This window comes from Salvelinus fontinalis, chromosome 35 (genome assembly GCF_029448725.1).
Source record: "Salvelinus fontinalis isolate EN_2023a chromosome 35, ASM2944872v1, whole genome shotgun sequence".
In the NCBI taxonomy this organism is placed as follows: domain Eukaryota; kingdom Metazoa; phylum Chordata; class Actinopteri; order Salmoniformes; family Salmonidae; genus Salvelinus; species Salvelinus fontinalis.
Genome location: NC_074699.1, coordinates 27,289,566 through 27,308,742, shown reverse-complemented (window position 1 = coordinate 27,308,742; position 19,177 = coordinate 27,289,566). Strand labels below are relative to the sequence as shown.

At 41.9% G+C, this 19,177-nt stretch overlaps 1 protein-coding gene across 1 annotated transcript in view; it reads right to left on the bottom strand.

The window, feature by feature from the left end:
• Positions 1-218: 218 nt before the first annotated feature.
• Positions 219-19,177, bottom strand: part of LOC129834651 (TOX high mobility group box family member 3-like) — a 65,558-nt gene continuing 46,599 nt past the window's right edge. Inside the window, exons 3-7 of the mRNA XM_055899845.1 lie at positions 14,806-15,048; positions 4,079-4,339; positions 3,599-3,829; positions 2,852-2,932; positions 219-2,410 (exon numbers count right to left, since the gene is read on the bottom strand). Coding sequence (XP_055755820.1) covers positions 1,559-2,410; positions 2,852-2,932; positions 3,599-3,829; positions 4,079-4,339; positions 14,806-15,048 — 1,668 coding nt within the window. The 3' untranslated portion in view covers positions 219-1,558. The remainder of the gene's footprint in view (positions 2,411-2,851; positions 2,933-3,598; positions 3,830-4,078; positions 4,340-14,805; positions 15,049-19,177) is intronic.

The window sequence follows — 19,177 nt, the reverse complement described above, 5'->3', positions numbered from 1 at the left end:
TTTCATTTAAACTCAAACGTTAAATTAAATGTCCTATTAAGAGCTCAAAAACAAGTAGAATATTCATACTAAAATGCATTTATTCTATGGACAGTTTAAAAAAAGCAGTTGGATTTTTATCTGTAAGCAAAATACAAACAAATGAAGTGCTGCTATTATAACTCATAAAAAAGTATAAAAGAGCAGAAATGCACTACGTGATATAGTAATCATACAGGTCATTTTACCAATGTTTTAATTACAGCCTCACATATTAAAACTTTACAACAGGTGATATGAAAAATGTACAACGCTTCTCTTTTCATCATGGATATATCACTTAATCTGGCAAGAAAATACCCCCATTGCCTTTTCAATTGGCTCTGACAGTGCAACAAAGTGTCTCTGCTACTTCTTCTTACTTTTGATAAGTTTTGTAGTATCAAGGAGTACGTAGTGTAAAAATACATAAATCAATCATAAAACCATCAACCTTGATCGTGAAATTTTTCATTTACCATAAAATATCCCCTTTATCACACAAAAAAAACATAATTTAATTGTTAAACATCTGAGGTAAAAACAAATACATAAAAGGAGGATTTTTTGGAGCGCCAGTTTTACACACACTTTTTGAACAAATGGGTATTTTAGTGGAAAGAGGAGGTCCCCAACTCTACAAAACACTTACAGTAGGTTACATTTACAGTTTGATGACATATGATGACATAAATGATCTTATGGCAGTTTATGTCTCTCAATCTGTCCATTCCTCCATTCCTCCATCCAGCAACCCCCACAATCCCCAAGACATTTTTCAGTTCCCTTTTTCCTTAAGATATTGTCTCTTGCCTTCATGCCATAGGATGAATGCACTCAGATATCACATTGGCCTGAAATGCATGATGGTTTAATGGAGAGTTTCCTTTAGACAATTTGTTAAACAGTTACATCTGCAGGAATGTAGGGCAAGAGAAAAATGGGAAAAAGGTAGAAAGTCCCATAATATAATGGCCAGTGTGGAAACAAGTTTAATGTGTGGATTACTGGTCTCCAGTATTGTACCTGTAAGTCATTCAGTTCAGGTGTTCTTCTCTGGGAGAGGTTAGAGCTGCAAAAAATGCCTATTGAAATCCATTCATTGTGTCCAGTAGTTGGGCTGAACTGACAACTTTGACCTCATAAATAAAGCTTTATCGTTAAATAAAAACAGGGCATTCCTTCCCCTGTGTGAGTCAGGTACACCAGTCCTTTCACAAATGTGCCCAAAGTCAGTTTTGAATTGACAATTGAGCGGAGAAACACAAACAAACAAAAAATAAACAATCAATGGGCATGTGCCTACCGACTTTTCCTCATAGCGCAGCCTATTTTATAGACAAAATCCAGCTAAGGTATCTGCCCCTTTACATGTCTACGTAGGTATTCATATCCGTCTATAACAATGGACAAGTTCTTTGTAAAACATTCTAATTCTTACACACTTCTTAAGTGCAACTTAGAAAAGCAACGTGGAAATTATGCTTTTATTTCTATTCCTCTTCTTTGAGATAAGATAGATATCTTCCATTCATTTGGCTCAGTAGATGGAGACCTGGGACAGAACCTGGGCGTGGGCCTGGATCTGGGAGGGGTGTGGCTGCTGGGGGGCGGGTTGGGGACTGCCCATGGAGGCGGAGCCCCCCACTGATTGAGGCGTGCTAGGTGAGTGTTGTGGTGGGGAACACTGGGACTGGTGCTGTTGCTGCTGTTGTTGGAGATGCTGCTGCATCTGCTGCTGGTGGAGCTGCTGCATCTGCATCTGGTGGAGTTGCAGTTGCTGTTGCTGCATGTCATGCCTCTGCTGCTGCTGCTGCTGCTGCTGTTGTTGTTGTTGCTGCTGTTGCTGTATGTTGTGTTGCTGCAGCTGCTGCTGGAGGTGGTGCTGGAAATGCTGATGCTGCATCTGCTGCTGGATCTGCTGGTGGTGCATCTGCTGCTGCTGCATCTGGTGGTGCTGCAGGTGTTGCTGCATCTGCTGCTGCTGTGTTTGCTGCTGCTGCAGCTGCTGCATGTGCCCCCCCACGCCACCCTGCATGGGCGGGCTCATCTGGGACACGGCCGTGGGCTGGGCTCCGGCCACCATGGCCCCTCCTCCACCACCTCCACCCATCTGGTTCAGCAGCTGGGATGGCACACCGTTGGGCATGTTCTGGTGCTGCACCGTCACCGAGGTCACGATCTGGTTGCCCCCCATCCTCATCTGCAGCGGCTTGGGGGCGATGGCCCGTGGCATGCCGTTCTGGAGAGCCTGGGCCATGGAGGACATGGAGGACATGGACGGGTGCTGGGAGAGTGGCGAAGGCAGCATCAGACCTGGGGACAGGCTGGTGGAGGCCAGGGTCTGCTGGACTGAACGGATGGTCTGAGCCTCTGCTGATTCCTGGGCAGCCTGGAAGTGAAACAACAGCATGTTAGATACAGACTAGGAATAGACACTAGACTTACTCACTAAACAAATATGTTTATTTAGACAATAGCCTGAGGTAACAACGTCTAGCTATAAATCCTCTTACTTTCTAAGATTGCAATCTTGAAACGATTCATGATGTGGATGCAGCTCGTGCAGGAACATTTGAATATCTAAGTTTACTATTTGTCATAATGAAATTCAAATCAAATCAATGTTTATTTGTCACATGCACAGGATACTGCTGTTATAAACGGTACAGTGAAATGCAGCGCTCCTCAACAATGCAGTAAACAAACATCAATATCAATAATAATCAAGTCAAATCAAAAATATAACAAGTCAGAAATAAAAGTTGGGTTCTTGGGCTTCTTCCCAGCAGTTCACACTTCTGTTGGCTGAAAAGTGAAAGCAGTGTCTCACCTTTGAAACCAGGCTGGCGCGGTAGGCAGCGAGGGCTTTTAAATATTCCTTTTTAGCAGCCTCTGTTTTGCTTTTATAGCCCTGTTATGACAAGACAGACAGGTGTGAATGACAGGTGACAAACAAAGGATCACTCTGTAAAGAGATACAAGATATAACTGCCGGCATAGGCAGCACAATATAACTGACTAAAAAGCCTTCTACTTTTGATGTCTATATTCATCGATTTATTTCTGTAGCTCTCGACATATTGATTGGGAAAAGAGCAGGCAGGAAAAATTATACAATCTGACTTTATGCATCCCCTTAGAGCAATTACTGCTAATTGATCATCATGCATTTGCTTCTCAATCAGATATAAAAGTCAAGGGCCCGTATTCACAAAGCATCTCAGAGTAGAAGTGCTCATTCAGGATCTGGTAAGTCTCCCCTGTCCTCTTCATATATAATCATATTCAGTGTGATCTAAAAGGCTAAACTGATTCTAAATCAACACTCCTAGTCTGAGATGCTATGGCTGCGTTTACACAGGCATCCCAATTCAGATGTATTTTTTCTTCCACTAATTGGTCTTTTGATCAATCACAGATCTTTTCACATCAGATCTTTTTCAGAGCTGAAGAACAGAACTGATCCGAAGAAAAGATCAGAATTGGGCTGCCTGTGTAAACACAGCCTTTGTGAATGCAGACCCAGTGATGTAAACGTCATAGCGTAGGACTGTTCTGACAGATAATGATGGATTACCTGCTTCTGTTCCTCTCCCAAGCCATCCCACATGGAGGCCACTATCTTGGAAACCTCTCCGAAGGTGGCGTTGGGGTTTTGACCCTTAATGGCGGCCTGTGTGTCTCTGAAGAACAGGGCGTAGGCTGAAACTGGCTTCTGGGGCTCATTGGGGTCCTTCTTCTTCTTCTTCTTGGGGGTCTTGGGCTTCTTCCCAGCATCTGGCGCTGGGCGCTTCTCTCCTGCCATTACCTGTTACAAGAAGAGTGATCTGGTTTAGACAGATGAATGTAATTCAATGGTGACTTGTTGTAGTGCCAGAGGAATGTGCATGTGACACTTTACTAACACAACCACTCTCAACAAATGTATATGAATATCAAGCAGTCACTGTGATATTCAATCAGGTCTATTTCACACTAAAGTGAGCACAGTCTTAGTGCAGCCTTCTTTAAAATGTGTTTTTATATAAGGCAGTTTCATAGAGTTTTCCTCACTCACCCTATTGTCCTGGTCTTGGTCGTCCTCGTTGATAGAGCTGGAGGGTGAGGGCGTGGCCGACTTGCTGGTTGGTGGTGAGGGCGAAGTATGGGGGATTTTGGGTCCTGTCATGTTCAGGCCCAGCTGGGCACTGAGCTGAGACTGGTTGATGGTGGTCAGCTGGTTCCGGGACATCATACCATTGGGGTTGTTCATGCTGATGATGGATCTCATGACCATGGCGGGGTTAGGGGGGTACTGGCGGAGGTGGCCCTGCATGTTCTGAATCAGAGGAGAAAGAGAGGGAAAAGTCAGTAAATATGACAGCATCTTGTAAGAGACCGTACTGTATCTGTAGCCTGGTCCCAGATCTGTTTGTGCTATATAGCTATTTGTTTGGCATGACAACCAAATAGGAGTGGGCTATACAGCACAAACAGATATTGGACCAGAGCATAGCAGTAAAATAATCTAGTCATCACATTCTTCCAGACTGTCACATGGCCACAATGCATCACATAACATAACACATGGCCCTGGGTCTTTAATTCATCATAGTTGATAATGGGAGAAGTTATCTTGAAACCTGAGTCGCCAGTTTGATAGCTTCACAGCTCAATTGATACAGTTCACAACACTCTATTGTATGGAAATCTGTGGCACAGCTTTGACTGCTCAGACCCTGGTGTATAATGGACAGAGTTAGTACCCTTGAGATGGTTAGGCTACAAAACCTCTAATACCAGGACAAAAACATCTGTATGCACAATGACTACCTCGAAGACATTTTGGATTTAATGCCATGCAACAAATAAAAATGCTATACATTTCTGTGAAGTTCTGTGACATTTTGAAGGTTATACATTTCCCCTGGCTGGCAGACGGGGGCACAAATGATACCTCCTCCAGTATGTTTAAAGATTAAATGCTATCTGCTGGCAGGTTTCATAGATCATACTTTAACTGCCAAAGAGTGAAAATATATTTATATACTGTATAATCAACTCTATAATTCAACTGTCTGAAGGGATATGATTGGCGTGTCATGGGCATGTATACAATGCTGAGTATATGATACCATCAATACCATCTTCATATTTTCTAATATATCTTCCAGATAAAACATTATGGTTTTCAAAAGCTCTTTATGTAAAGGGAGAGGTAGATGTTTGCATTGATTGCACCGAGGATGGAATTACATGGCCTGCCATTCTCTCAGAGGGGAGAATGATCAGGGATGCAGCGGAGCTGACAGGAAATAGTGAAAAATAACCAAACACAACAAAAATGTGATTTGTTTGGGAGGTGTGTGTGTGTTTGTGTGTTCTCCCTGGGTATCCATCTGGTATTCAGCAGCAGCACAAACTCCATCTCTCCCAACATCAACACATCATATATCCACACACCTTGCTTATTGAGAGAACCTTACGAACCCTGTCTTCAAAACAATATTCAAACACCTTCTCAGAACAGAAACATTGAATTTACAATCCATTTGTCTCCCATCTTTCTCATATGCCATGTCTACTACCTATCACAAAACAGTCTACAAGGCAGAAATGTATTCAATATTTACATAGAAATACTCCACCAGAGACGGAATAGAATACAATTTAATGATGCAAACATGCCAACCATTCAATTCTCTCTTTGAATAAATGGTGAAATAAAACATGCCAACCATTCAATTCTCTCTTTGAATAAATGGTGAAATAAAACATGCCAACCATTCAATTCTCTCTTTGAATAAATGGTGAAATAAAACATGCCAACCATTCAATTCTCTCTTTGAATAAATGGTGAAATAAAACATGCCAACCATTCAATTCTCTCTTTGAATAAATGGTGAAATAAAACATGCCAACCATTCAATTCTCTCTTTGAATAAATGGTGAAATAAAACATGCCAACCATTCAATTCTCTCTTTGAATAAATGGTGAAATAAAACATGCCAACCATTCAATTCTCTCTTTGAATAAATAGTGAAATAAAACATGCCAACCATTCAATTCTCTCTTTGAATAAATGGTGAAATAAAACATGCCAACCATTCAATTCTCTCTTTGAATAAATGGTGAAATAAACTCGAGCAATAGGATAGCGATGTAATGTTGATTTACATATCTTCAGTTTTAAAATGTTCCACTTGATGTGTAAGTCTCATTGTCACCTCAAGTAGTGAGCTAAGTTAGTGCTCTGAGTGACTCTCTGCTCATTGAGAGCATCACAGATTAAACACACTGAGCTCTTTAGCAATGGCCATCTGTGTAACAACATTTCAACACAATATCACAATGATGCAATATCACTTAGAGCAATGCTTCCTGGCTGATGTTTTGGTCACTTTTGAATGCTGGCGGTGCTCTCACTCTAGTGGTAGCATGAGACGGAGTCTACAACCCACACAAGTGGCTCAGGTAGTGCAGTTCATCCAGAATGGCACATCAATGCGAACTGTGGCAAAAAGGTTTGCTGTGTCTGTCAGCGTAGTGTCCAGAGCATGGAGGCCCTACCAGGAGACAGGCCAGTACATCAGAAGACGTGGAGGAGGCTGTAGGAGGGCAACAACCCAGCAGCAGGACCGCTACCTCGGCCTTTGTGCAAGGAGGTGCACTGCCAGCGCCCTGCAAAATTACCTCCAGCAGGCCACAAATGTGCATGTGTCAGCTCAAACGGTCAGAAACAGACTCCATGAGGGTGGTATGAGGGCCCGACGTCCACAGTTGGGGGTTGTGCTTACAGCCCAACACCGTGCAGGACGTTTGGCATTTGCCAGAGAACACCAAGATTGTCAAATTCGCCACTGGCGCCCTGTGCTTTTCACAGATGAAAGCAGGTTCACACTGAGCACATGAGCACATGTGACAGACGTGACAGAGTCTGGAGACGCCGTGGAGAACGTTCTGCTGCCTGCAACATCCTCCAGCATGACCGGTTTGGCGGTGGGTCAGTCATGGTGTGGGGTGGCATTTCTTTGTGGGGCCGCACAGCCCTCCATGTGCTCGCCAGAGGTAGCCTGACTGCCATTAGGTACCGAGATGAGATCCTTAGACCCCTTGTGAGACCATATGCTGACACATGCACATTTGTGGCCTGCTGGAGGTCATTTTGCAGGGCTCTGGCAGTGCACCTCCTTGCACAAAGGCGGAGGTACCGGTCCTGCTGCTGGGTTGTTGCCCTCCTACAGCCTCCTCCACGTCTTCTGATGTACTGGCCTGTCTCCTGGTAGGGCCTCCATGCTCTGGACACTACGCTGACAGACACAGCAAACCTTTTTGCCACAGTTCGCATTGATGTGCCATCCTGGATGAACTGCACTCCCTGAGCCACTTGTGTGGGTTGTAGACTCCGTCTCATGCTACCACTAGAGTGAGAGCACCGCCAGCATTCAAAAGTGACCAAAACATCAGCCAGGAAGCATAGGAACTGAGAAGTGGTCTGTGGTCACCACCTGCAGAATCACTCCTGTTTTGGGGGGTGTCTTGCTAATTGCCTATAATTTCCACCTTTTGTCTATTCCATTTGCACAACAGCATGTGAAATTTATTGTCAATCAGTGTTGCTTCCTAAGTGGACAGTTTGATTTCACAGAAGTGTGATTGACTTGGAGTTACATTGTGTTGTTTAAGTGTTCCCTTTATTTTTTTGAGCAGTGTAGCTTACACTAGTGTTACAATAATATCACATAACCCAGCCTGCTATACAGACTATAGTGGTATAATATTATAAACTGGACTGGTGGCTACAAATACATATACGGCTCTTTACAGCCCACAACTATTTACCTAAAAGAGTGAGTGATTAATGTAATCTATATGAAAAAATATATATATTTCCTATGTAACTACAGTGTTAAAAAAAGTACCATGCATGTAAAATGTGTGTAACATATATGCTGTATGTAACAAAAAAGCTGTACAAACAAAGTTTGAAGAGGAGTGAGTGATTATAGAGTAGGGGAACATACCCTAGCTTAGGCCTAATGTTAACACATCTATGTTAACAATGCTATCAAAACACCCCTGGATAATACTAGTCCCTGAGAAAGGAAATACATAATTTCCAGCTACAGTGGTAGTGAATGTAATGTGTGAATCTGCAAAAAGTCTGTTCATTTATGTACTTCTGTTCTCTCATTTGCATTTTAATTAGAATATTAGTTGCGTCCCAAATGGCACCCTATTCTTTATATAGTGCACTACTTTTAACCAGGGCCCATAGTGCACTATGTTGGGAATAGGGTGCCTTTGGGACACAGATATTGTCTGCAGTCACAGCAGACATCTAAGAAGATAGCTTAATAGTCATCATAAATCTGTAAATAAGTCCTTATCTCGAATGCACAGTGGCCAGATGTGACAAGCGGGGCAGCAGGTAGCCTAGTGGTTAGAGCGTTAGACCTATAACCGAAAGGTTGCTAGATCGAATCCCCGAGCTGACAAGGTAGAAATCTGTCATTCTACCCCTGAACAAGGCAGTTAACCCACTGTTCTTAGGCTGTCATTGTAAATAAGAATGTGTTCTTAACTGACTTGCCTAGTTAAATAAAGGTAAAATTTAAAAAAACAAGCCAACCCCTTCTCTTCTCTCCCCTATCAGGCTCCATCCAGCTAGTGTGTTTGTATACATGGCCATGTGTATCAAACACAAGTAAACCTAGAGTCTATGCAATCTACTCTCCAATCAATAAGGATTTGTGATGGAGACTCAAAATCTACAGTGGGGCAAAAAAGTATTTAGTCAGCCACCAATTGTGCAAGTTCTCCCACTTAAAAAGATGAGAGGCCTGTAATTTTGATCATAGGCACACTTCAACTATGACAGACAAAATTTGAAAAAAAAATCCATAAAATCACATTGTAGGATTTTTAATGAATTTATTTGCAAATTATGGTGGAAAATAAGTATTTGGTCAATAACAAAAGTTTATCTCAATACTTTGTTATATACCCTTTGTTGGCAATGACAGAGGTCAAACGTTTTCTGTAAGTCTTCACAAGGTTTTCACACACTGTTGCTGGTATTTTGGCCCATTCCTCCATGCACATCTCCTCTAGAGCAGTGATGTTTTGGGGCTGTTGCTGGGCAACTCGGACTTTCAACTCCCTCCAAAGATTTTCTATGGGGTTGAGATCTGGAGACTGGCTAAGCCACTCCAGGACCTTGAAATGCTTCTTACGAAGCCACTCCTTCGTTGCCCGGGCGGTGTGTTTGGGATCATTGTCATGCTGAAAGACCCAGCCACGTTTCATCTTCAATGCCCTTGCTGATGGTAGGCTTTGTTACTTTGGTCCCAGCTCTCTGCAGGTCATTCACTAGGTCCCCCCGTGTGGTTCTGGGATTTTTGCTCACCGTTCTTGTGATCATTTTGACCCCACGGGGTGAGATCTTGCGTGGAGCCCCAGATCGAGGGAGATTATCAGTGGTCTTGTATGTCTTCCATTTCCTAATAATTGCTCCCACAGTTGATTTCTTCAAACCAAGCTGCTTACCTATTGCAGATTCAGTCTTCCCAGCCTGGTGCAGGTCTACAATTTTGTTTCTGGTGTCCTTTGACAGCTCTTTGGTCTTGGCCATAGTGGAGTTTGGAGTTTGACTGTTTGAGGTTGTGGACAGGTGTCTTTTATACTGATAACAAGTTCAAACAGGTGCCATTAATACAGGTAACGAGTGGAGGACAGAGGAGCCTCTTAAAGAAGAAGAAACAGGTCTGTGAGAGCCAGAAATCTTCCTTGTTTGTAGGTGACCAAATACTTATTTTCCACCATAATTTGCAAATAAATTCATTAAAAATCCTTTGATTTTCTGGAGAAATAAAATCTTATTTTGTCTGTCATAGTTGAAGTGTACCTATGATGAAAATTACAGGCCTCTCTCATCTTTTTAAGTGGGAGAACTTGCACAATTGGTGGCTGACTAAAAACTTTTTTGCCCCACTGTATACCTTTAAAAAAAACTCAAGCTCAAGGAGCCAGCAGCAAAATGATACACAGCAAGTCATGTGTACCTGTCAAGCTGTCACAAGCATATTGGCTTGTTTGATAGAAGGTTGTTGGCTTTGACTACACATCCTATCCTCTCCCCTGCACCAAAGCATCCCAACAACTATGTATAAGATGCAATAAAAAACCCAACAATAGCCGAGACCCTTCCACAACACACTGGCTAATAAACACAGCAGCTGGACTGAAAATGCAATATTACTCATTCGGAAGTACCAGAGATAAAATCTCAATAGCAGTGATGTCAATGAAAAGAGCCTTGGGTCTGTCCTTGAAGATATTGGAATCAGAATTTGGGGAGGTGGGGGAATGTATTACCAGTGGCACTGTGTGAGCCGTAACAGTCTGAAAAGAATGTTAACAAGTTAAATTTCCATTCAATCATTGACAGAGGCTCTTGGAAATGTTCCATTGCAGAAGAGGGGTAAAATCATCTATATGGTAATTATAAGGATGAGTCCCCCAGTAACTTTCGCCAGCATGAAAGGTCAGTCCTATTAAAGATAGTTTATCAGTTCTCTGCACATACTCTTTTACTGCATATGCTTTTAAACGGGTACATCTTATTTTCTTACTCCCTTTTTGGTTCCCTGGCCGCAGAACCTTGGTGCTTAAGCCAAATGAGAAAAATGGAATTTAGAATGCTGGTAAAGGCTATAATAGCATGAAGATAAATTGTTTTTCGACTCCTCTCTCCTGTCTCTGGCTTTAACCAACCTCACAGTATACTGCTGTGCATATACACAGTCACAGTCCGTCCACTGACTATCCCCTCTCCATCCAACCCACCAGCCCAATAACAAATTCTTCCCTTCCACAACCCCATTTTACTTGACCTTGAAGGGCTACACATCCCCTTCCCCTTCTCCCGCTCCCCCATAGTTAATGCACTCCCCCAAAACCCTTCCTTCCCCCATTTCTCCCAGTGCACTCTGGGTATTTAAAACTTGTTCAACATGATATCATTCTATTTTAAGTGCTGGCTGCCTGAGAAAACTGAATTACAGAATCAATCATACAGAAGGTCAGGTTGAGACTTCATTACAAGTATTGCATGCCTGCATGAATATCTTTCATTTCTGACTGACCCAATATGTCACAACATCTGTCTGGCTGAAAGTAAAAAGAGAAAAGAAACAGGACGAAGAAAAAAAAAGACCAAAAACTCCACTCTCTAAAATTGATGTACAACTGATGTTAATGCTACTCAGCTTGGAAGGAAGATAAGAGAATGTAAAAAAAAAAAAGTTTCTGCAACACTGGTCATATTTTCCATTTTATTCAAGACAGTCTGTGATGGGTCAGAATCTAGGGAATTACATTCATAGACTATCTGTACACTATCAGGGTGTAATTAACGTACTGTACATACAGTCAGCTACAAATCCTCAGGTCAGACCAAATTGCATGGCATTGCTGGGTGTTGGTTATAGAGCAAAACAACTGTGGATGAATGTACTAGTCTAGCTGGCTAAATGTTTGTGTGTAATAAGTCATTAGGGTGAACGTAGCGCAAATGATGCAGATTAGATTCCTACTGACTAGACTTTGGCCAATAGTCAGTATGTATTCATGTAAATACAATAAACATGCATCTCTGCATCAATTTTGGGCAACAAACCTAGAAAGATACATTTTACTCCATATTAATTTTTATTCAAGCGGGATATTTGGGCTATTTCTAACCCAATTATGAAGATATGACACATAGAAGGGACCTTTTTATAGACAGCCATGCTTTCTTACAAGGGAGGAAATATGGGAAAAGTCTAATTCTGTGGATACTATAGAGAAGACAGAGATATTTTCAGAAATAGCACCCAGGGGCCTGTGCAGTGCATCGTAGAGAGCGAAAGAGAGAGAGCGAGAGAGCGAGAGAGCGAGAGAGAGAGAGAGAGAGATTGAAGGGAGCTCTAAATAAATAGATACTGGCAGTTCCACCTCCAATAGTATTTGGCACTATTGACACAGACCAAATCACAAATCAGCAGGACACATGCTGCGAGACACAAATGACAGTCAGAAGCTTGTTAGGAGAGCAGATTAAATAAATAATGACTTGCTTTCTGCCAGCCCACAGACATGTATTTCTCTTTGTAGAACCATAGTATCTGTGGCCAATTTGCAAGACATACATGGAGCATTAGGGGAAAGGAATTAGTGGAACACTTGGCAGAGCAACTACATGGAGGGGGATTTGAAAATGGTATAGGTACATTGTACACCTATTGTTTTTTTTTTGTCATGGTGGTGCAGCGAGAGGCTATCACAGTTACGAATTACCCACTGCCACAGAGCTAAGAGAACAGAGAAAACTATTTGGGGAATATGAAAACTGTGGCTGGTTGGGAAACGTACTTACTATGGTTTCTTTGCATGGTTTATTTATATGTCCTTGCAGACGTTTCAAATAAGAGATACACAACAGTGTAGTGTACAAAATGTTGTCCCCCAATGTCATTCCACTGACAAAATTAACCTAAAACGTAATAACACTTTTATAAACACTATATAGTTAATTAAAATAGTTACTTCCCTCAATCCTTTTCAAATCTCAAACCAAAGACAATGGCATAAATCAATGTAATTTCCCTGCATTGTCTCTGTGTTCAGGACTTTTGGGGATCAAGCCCATATCCAGAACATAATGGAGTTCACGGTCGGTAAGCCTTTCTGCCTTTCTGTCTGTGGTACAATGTTTGCTGAGTGATAAAGGAGCAGAGCAGTGTGCAACAGTCTCCCAGTGACAATGCCACGAGGCAAAGGAGCAGAAACCTCACATTCTTTCCCTGTAGTTTTAATAGAGTCTCCTTACAATCAGAGACATGAGCCATGCAAATGGTGCTAAAGAGGAATAATGTTGGAGAATCAAATCTAATCCTCCACCAAGTCGTGAGAACAGTCAGGACCGTAATTGTGTCAAGGTTCCGTTTCTTCTCCAGATGTAAAAAAGCTTAACTGACCATGAAATGAAAATTCTTTAGGCAAAAGCCTTCCGGGGCTCGGTTATGCAGCACAGATATTTTAAAAGCTGCAATTATTTTACATACCAGCAGCATGGAAGGGAGGAAAAAAGGCAATAAAATGTTCCAGTGCCTGCCCATATCGGAATGTAAATACATATTCTGTAATATCATATGCGATTCACCATATGTGTCTGGTTTAAAAGTGGGGGGTCTGAAATACATTTTTACATGGATAATATGGCTAATATGGCTAAAACTATCATGATATTTTTGTTCAATGTAATGTAATGCAGTTTACCCCCCAAAAAACACAGCATCAATATCATCATCTCTCTGTTTATAATGCTTTTTGCTTCCATATTTTCCTCCTATAATAATCCCATATTACTGTAATAGTGTCAGCGAGTGACATTTCCACGTTTCCTCCTCAATGCATTTCATCCTCAATGGCATTTAAGAATGCTTTTTCTATCAAAATGTTTTGAATCTATAACATAGAACTCTATCAACATAAAGAAAGTGATTACCGGGTTCCGGAACCATTCCACAGTCTCATCCACATCAATGGACAGGAAGGCTAAGCTGGATATCCATTCATTGACTCCCTTTCTAAGTACTCTCACCGAAAGGTTAATTCTAGTAGCATCGTGTTATTTAACCAAATACAAAACCTGGGATTCTGAACTCAAACAAAGCTCTGTCTGTCAGTTGACTGAGTGCATTCAGGCTCTGAGCATAACAACATGTAGATAAAGGCATGGAAACACATCATGTGACAATGCAGGGGACAGGACAGAACAGAATGATTCATCAGCATCTACAGAACAGGGTTTCTGGAACCAACATACATAATACTGTATACAGACCCATGAAACCGTAGCATTTTTTGGGGACTCACTTTCATCACTCCCTGTGGGGGGAAAATACATTGTGCCATCATGCCCATGATCCATTAATATCTTTTCCTATTACAAAGAGGGTTATTTTAGTAGGCTTTGTTTTTTCTTTATAAACCGAAACAGAATTCAGTATTTACATACTGTGACCATTGTCTAGCTGGCATTGTGATACTATTCCATCCTCCAGCTTTATAAACGGGCCAGATGCTGTGCCAGATGCAGTAACAACTGGTGGTGTGCACTGAGTGCAGTGAAGGTTACTCAATGGCCTAATAAAGGGTAAGGGTATTCTCCTGGTACTCAGATCATACTGTAATGGTCACATGGGCTCTCCTGACCTTTTTTATTTATATGTTTATATGACAGCACCTTGATCCTGTACCCAAGTGTTGGTGCTTGGTACTCTATTTTCTCTGTGCATGAACAAATATGTCAAATTGACACCTTATACCCACCCTAACCCTATAATTATTGAAGAGGTGCATGTCCTAATAGCACATTGTACTTGATGCCTATGCATGTGACCATAGTATCTATTAAACTCCTCAACCCTAAGTGTTGAGCCTCGACCTCCCGGGTGGCGCAGTGGTCTAGGGCTAGCTGCGCCACCAGAGTCTCTGGGTTCGCGCCCAGGCTCTGTCGCAGCCGGCCGCAACCGGGAGGTCCGTGGGGCGACGCACAATTGGCATAGCGTCGTCCGGGTTAGGGAGGGTTTGGCCGGTAGGGATATCCTTGTCTCAGTATGTAAAATGTAATATGTAAAAAATGTAATAAAATGTATGCACTCTACTGTAAGTCGCTCTGGATAAGAGCGTCTGCTAAATGACTAAATGACTAAAATGTAAATGTAAAAAAAATGTTGGTCCAGTCTAGTACTCACCAATGGCAGGCCGTTGATGCTGGAGAGCCCCTCCTGGTCCATGAGGTTGCGTGAGATGGTGATGGAGGGCAGCTCCAGGCTCTGAGGGGGGAACTGGGGGGTGAAGGGTCCCCTGTGCTGGAGCGGGTGCCCCGGGAAGGGGGAGTCCACATCCGATAGGCTCAGGCCAGACTCTGTCTCTGGAGGAGGGGTGATGGGAGGGATCTCAAACTCCTCGTCTCCCAGGCTGGGGGTGTGGAATGTCTAGAGAGCAGATAGGGAGAGGGAAGTACACGGTCATATAATTGTATTGATGTTTGCGAATCAATACAGATCATGTGTACTGTAAAGGAAACTAGTAGTGAAAGTTGGCTGAGCGAGAAAAAGGAAGGAAAAGCACACACCCACATCAATGGATTAATTTATGAACAGTACTGTCGCTACAGTCCTAGATACTTTATAGTGACATTTAGCTAAAACTATCTGCAGATGTAGGATCTTAATTTGAGCTAGTTTTCTAAAGCAGGAAAATTATCATGCAGCAACAGGACATGTGAATTATTATGTGGATTATAATTAATGGAAAAAATAGACAAATATGCACATCCAATTTATCAGGTGCAGGCCAGAAGAATGTATCAAAGAAAAAAGAAATGTCCACAACTCTGGTGTGATCCCAATGATCATGTTACAGATGTAGGATCTTAATTTGATCACCCTGTTGTAGGAGAACTGTGGAGTGTATTTGAGGTTTAAAAAAGGTTTCCGAAGTTTGTAATTTCCACTTCAAAATTTCAGAGTAGATTTTTCCTTATGAAAAATGTATCAACCCCTACAAAAATGTCCATTAATTATAATCAAATGAAAAAAGGAATATCCGCAACTCTCCTATGCTCCCATGGAGATTTGATCAGACGCACAAAACAGACAACGTTTCAATCCGAGTTGGAATCATTCTTATCTCTCATACCTGCATGAAGCCTTCCTTTCAGGGATTTATTGTTTAAAGGAGGAGAAGTTAGGTGGAGTGGTACTAACACTTGTCTATAACCATACAGAGATGTAACATTTCTTAAAACCCATTAAAGTCCACTCTGAGCAAAGTAAGGAGGGAAGAGGGGGAAAAAGCAACTACAAAAAAGTTAAGAAATCATGAGAGAGGAGAGGATACATGATAAAAGCCCCTTAATCTCAGGGATGGAGGATGTTGGGTCTGAAGTGGGAGAAAATACACGTCACAGAGACATGGGTTTAAAGAAAATGTTCTGAGAAATATTATGCTTGGCCAGAAGGGTTTCTCATTGTTCCCCTTGGTTGAACCCTTAAATCTGCTCATCAAACAGTCTAATCCCTCTGCCTGCAGAATTCAAGCTTTTTGGTCACACTTAATTAGCTTATTTGGATTCTTGGAGATGGTACCAACTGCTCTGTTCACCGACTGCTGGTCTTGTCTTCATTGGCACATTCCGTAAGCCACTCTGTAAAAGGCCAACGTATTCACATAGCGACCCACAATGACCACATCTGAGTTACATGCATATAGGACGCGCTACAATTGGATACAGCCACTACTAGCATGGCAGTGAAGATACTCTTTCCTCAATATCAAAGGTCTTAAATCAAGTTGAAAAAAGTATTTTAGTTAGCTTTAGGTCAGTGTGTTGATATCAGTGTTAATACACTTTTTTACCAGGGCAAGCTTACAGGGGAGGCAGAACAGAAGTCCATCAGCCTTTCTCTCTCTCTCTGTCTATTTCTCTCTCTCTTTCGATCTCTCTCTTACAGGAAATGAAAAAACCTAAGGCAGTGGCAGCAGAGGGAATATGCCAGCTTAGTCCTTGATTAGAGAGTAGTAATGTTTCTGTTGCTTGCTTTGGCACACAGACACTTGAAACAAATTCATTGCCTACTCAGGGCAGCTGTCTTGACAAGCACTGATGAATTCCAGAGGCAGAGACAGCTAATAGAGTTGTATTTTCCTGTTCCCCTAGTTTCAGACCACTTTTCTGATGCTTTCTGATGCTTGTTTCACAGCTGTTCAATCAGTCCTCTTTTCTGAAGAAGCCACTGCATGTTCATCACAGCTCTGGACTCTGGCTTAAGGCTTCCTCATGCTTCGGTTTTGCGGGCGCCTAGTAGAACTCGACTATGTGAACCAAACTAGTGTGCTCACATACCTTCGACCTTTCCTTGAAAAGACATTCGCTTGAAAAATTTGAAAAAAATGGCAATAGTACTGGTTAGTCCATCTTGAGACGCCGTAACCAGTATAGAATTCCTCAAAATGAATCTCCTTTTTACGCTGCTGCTACTCTCTGTTTATCATATCTGCATAGTCACTGTAAGTATACACTCATGTACATACTACCTCAATTGGGCCCACCAACCACTGCTCCCGCACATTGGCTAACCGGGCTGTCTGCATTGTGTCCCACCCACCACCCGCCAACCCCTCTTTTACACTACTGCTACTCTCTGTTCATCATATATGCATAGTCACTTTAACCATATCTACATACTACCTCAATCAGCCTGACTAACCAGTGTTTGTATGTAGCCTCGCTACTTTTATAGCCTCGCTACTGTATATAGCCTGTCTTTTTTCCTGATGTTTTTATTTCTTTACCTACCCATTGTTCACCTAATACCTTTTTTGCACTATTGGTTAGAGCCTGTAAGTAAGCATTTCACTGTAAGCTGAAAGGTGAATACCTGTTGTATTCGGCGCACGTGACAAATAAACTTTGATTTGATTTAAGATTAATCTAAGATAACAAAAAAAAATCTCCCATTAATTTTGATGTTTTTGCCAAGGAGATCTTAGTCGTGCAACTTTACAACTAACTAGGATGTTTAGTTTAGTATTTCTCAAGTGAAAAAATGTGCATGAAAACAAGTCGTCTATCGTTGAATGACAACAAACACTTCATTGAACAATCCCTACTGTTGACCAATTACAGACGGAGGGGGATAGATTTGGCTTGCCGCAATAAAAAATTATGTGTGTATGAACAGCCGGAAAAAAAACTAGCCGGAGGCCAAAACAAACAACATTTTCACAAAATGTCATCATAATATATGTATGTTTTATATTGTCTTAGAAAAAAGGGTTCCAATAGGGTTATTTGGCTGTCCCCATAGGAGAACCCTTTTTGGTTCCTTGTAGAACCCTTTGTGGAAAAGGTCCTACATAGAACCCAAAAGGCTTTTACCTGGAACCAAAATGGCTTCTCCTATGGGGACAGGCAAAGAACCGTTTAAGGTTCTAGAAACAGTTGAAGTCGGAAGTTTACATACACACTTAGGTTGGAGTCATTAAAACTTGTTTTTCAACCACTCCCCAAATTTCTTGTTAATAAACTATAGTTTTGGCAAGTCAGTTAGGACATCTACTTTGTGCATGACACAAGTAATCTTTCAAACAATTGTTAACAGACAGATTATTTCACTTACAATTCACTGTATCACAATTCCAGTGGGTCAGAAGTTCACATACACTAAGTTGACTGTGCCTTTAGCAGTTTGGAAAATTCCAGAAAGTGATGTCATGGCTTTAGAAGCTTCTGATAGGCTAATTGACATAATTTGAGTCAATTGGAGGTGTACCTGTGGATGTATTTCAAGGCCTACCTTCAAACTCAGTGCGTCTTTGCTTGACATCATGGGAAAATAAAAAGAAAAAAAAGTCTGGTTCATCCTTGGGAGCAATTTCCAAACGCCTGAAGGTACCACGTTCATCTGTACAAACAATAGTACGCAAGTATAAACACCATGGAACAACGCAGCCGTCATACTGCTCAGGAAGGAGACATCTCCTAGAGATGAACGTACTTTGGTGCGAAAAGTGCAAATCACTCCTAGAACAACAGTAAAGGACCTTGTGAAGATGCTGTAGGAAACAGGTACAAAAGTATCTACATCCACAGTAAAACGAGTCCTATATTGACATAACCTGAAAGGCCAGCAAGGAAGAAGCCACTGCTCCAAAACCGCAATAAAAAAGCCAGACTGCGGTTTGCTACTGCACATGGGGACAAAGATCGCACTTTTTGGAGAAATGTCTTCTGGTCTGATGAAACAAAAATAGAACTGTTTGGCCATAATGACCATCGTTATGTTTGGAGGAAAAAGGGGGACGCTTGCAACCTGAAAAACACCATTGCAACCGTGAAGCACGGGGTGGCAGCATCATGTTGGGGGGGGGGGGGGGGGGGGTGCTTTGCTGCAGGAGGGACTGGTGCACTTCACAAAATAGATGGCATCATGAGAAGGAAAATGACGTGGATATGTTGAAGCAACATCTCAAGACCTCAGTCAGGAAGTTAAAGCTTGGTCGCAAATGGGTCTTCCAAATGGACAATGACACCAAGCATACTTCCAGAGTTGTGGCAAA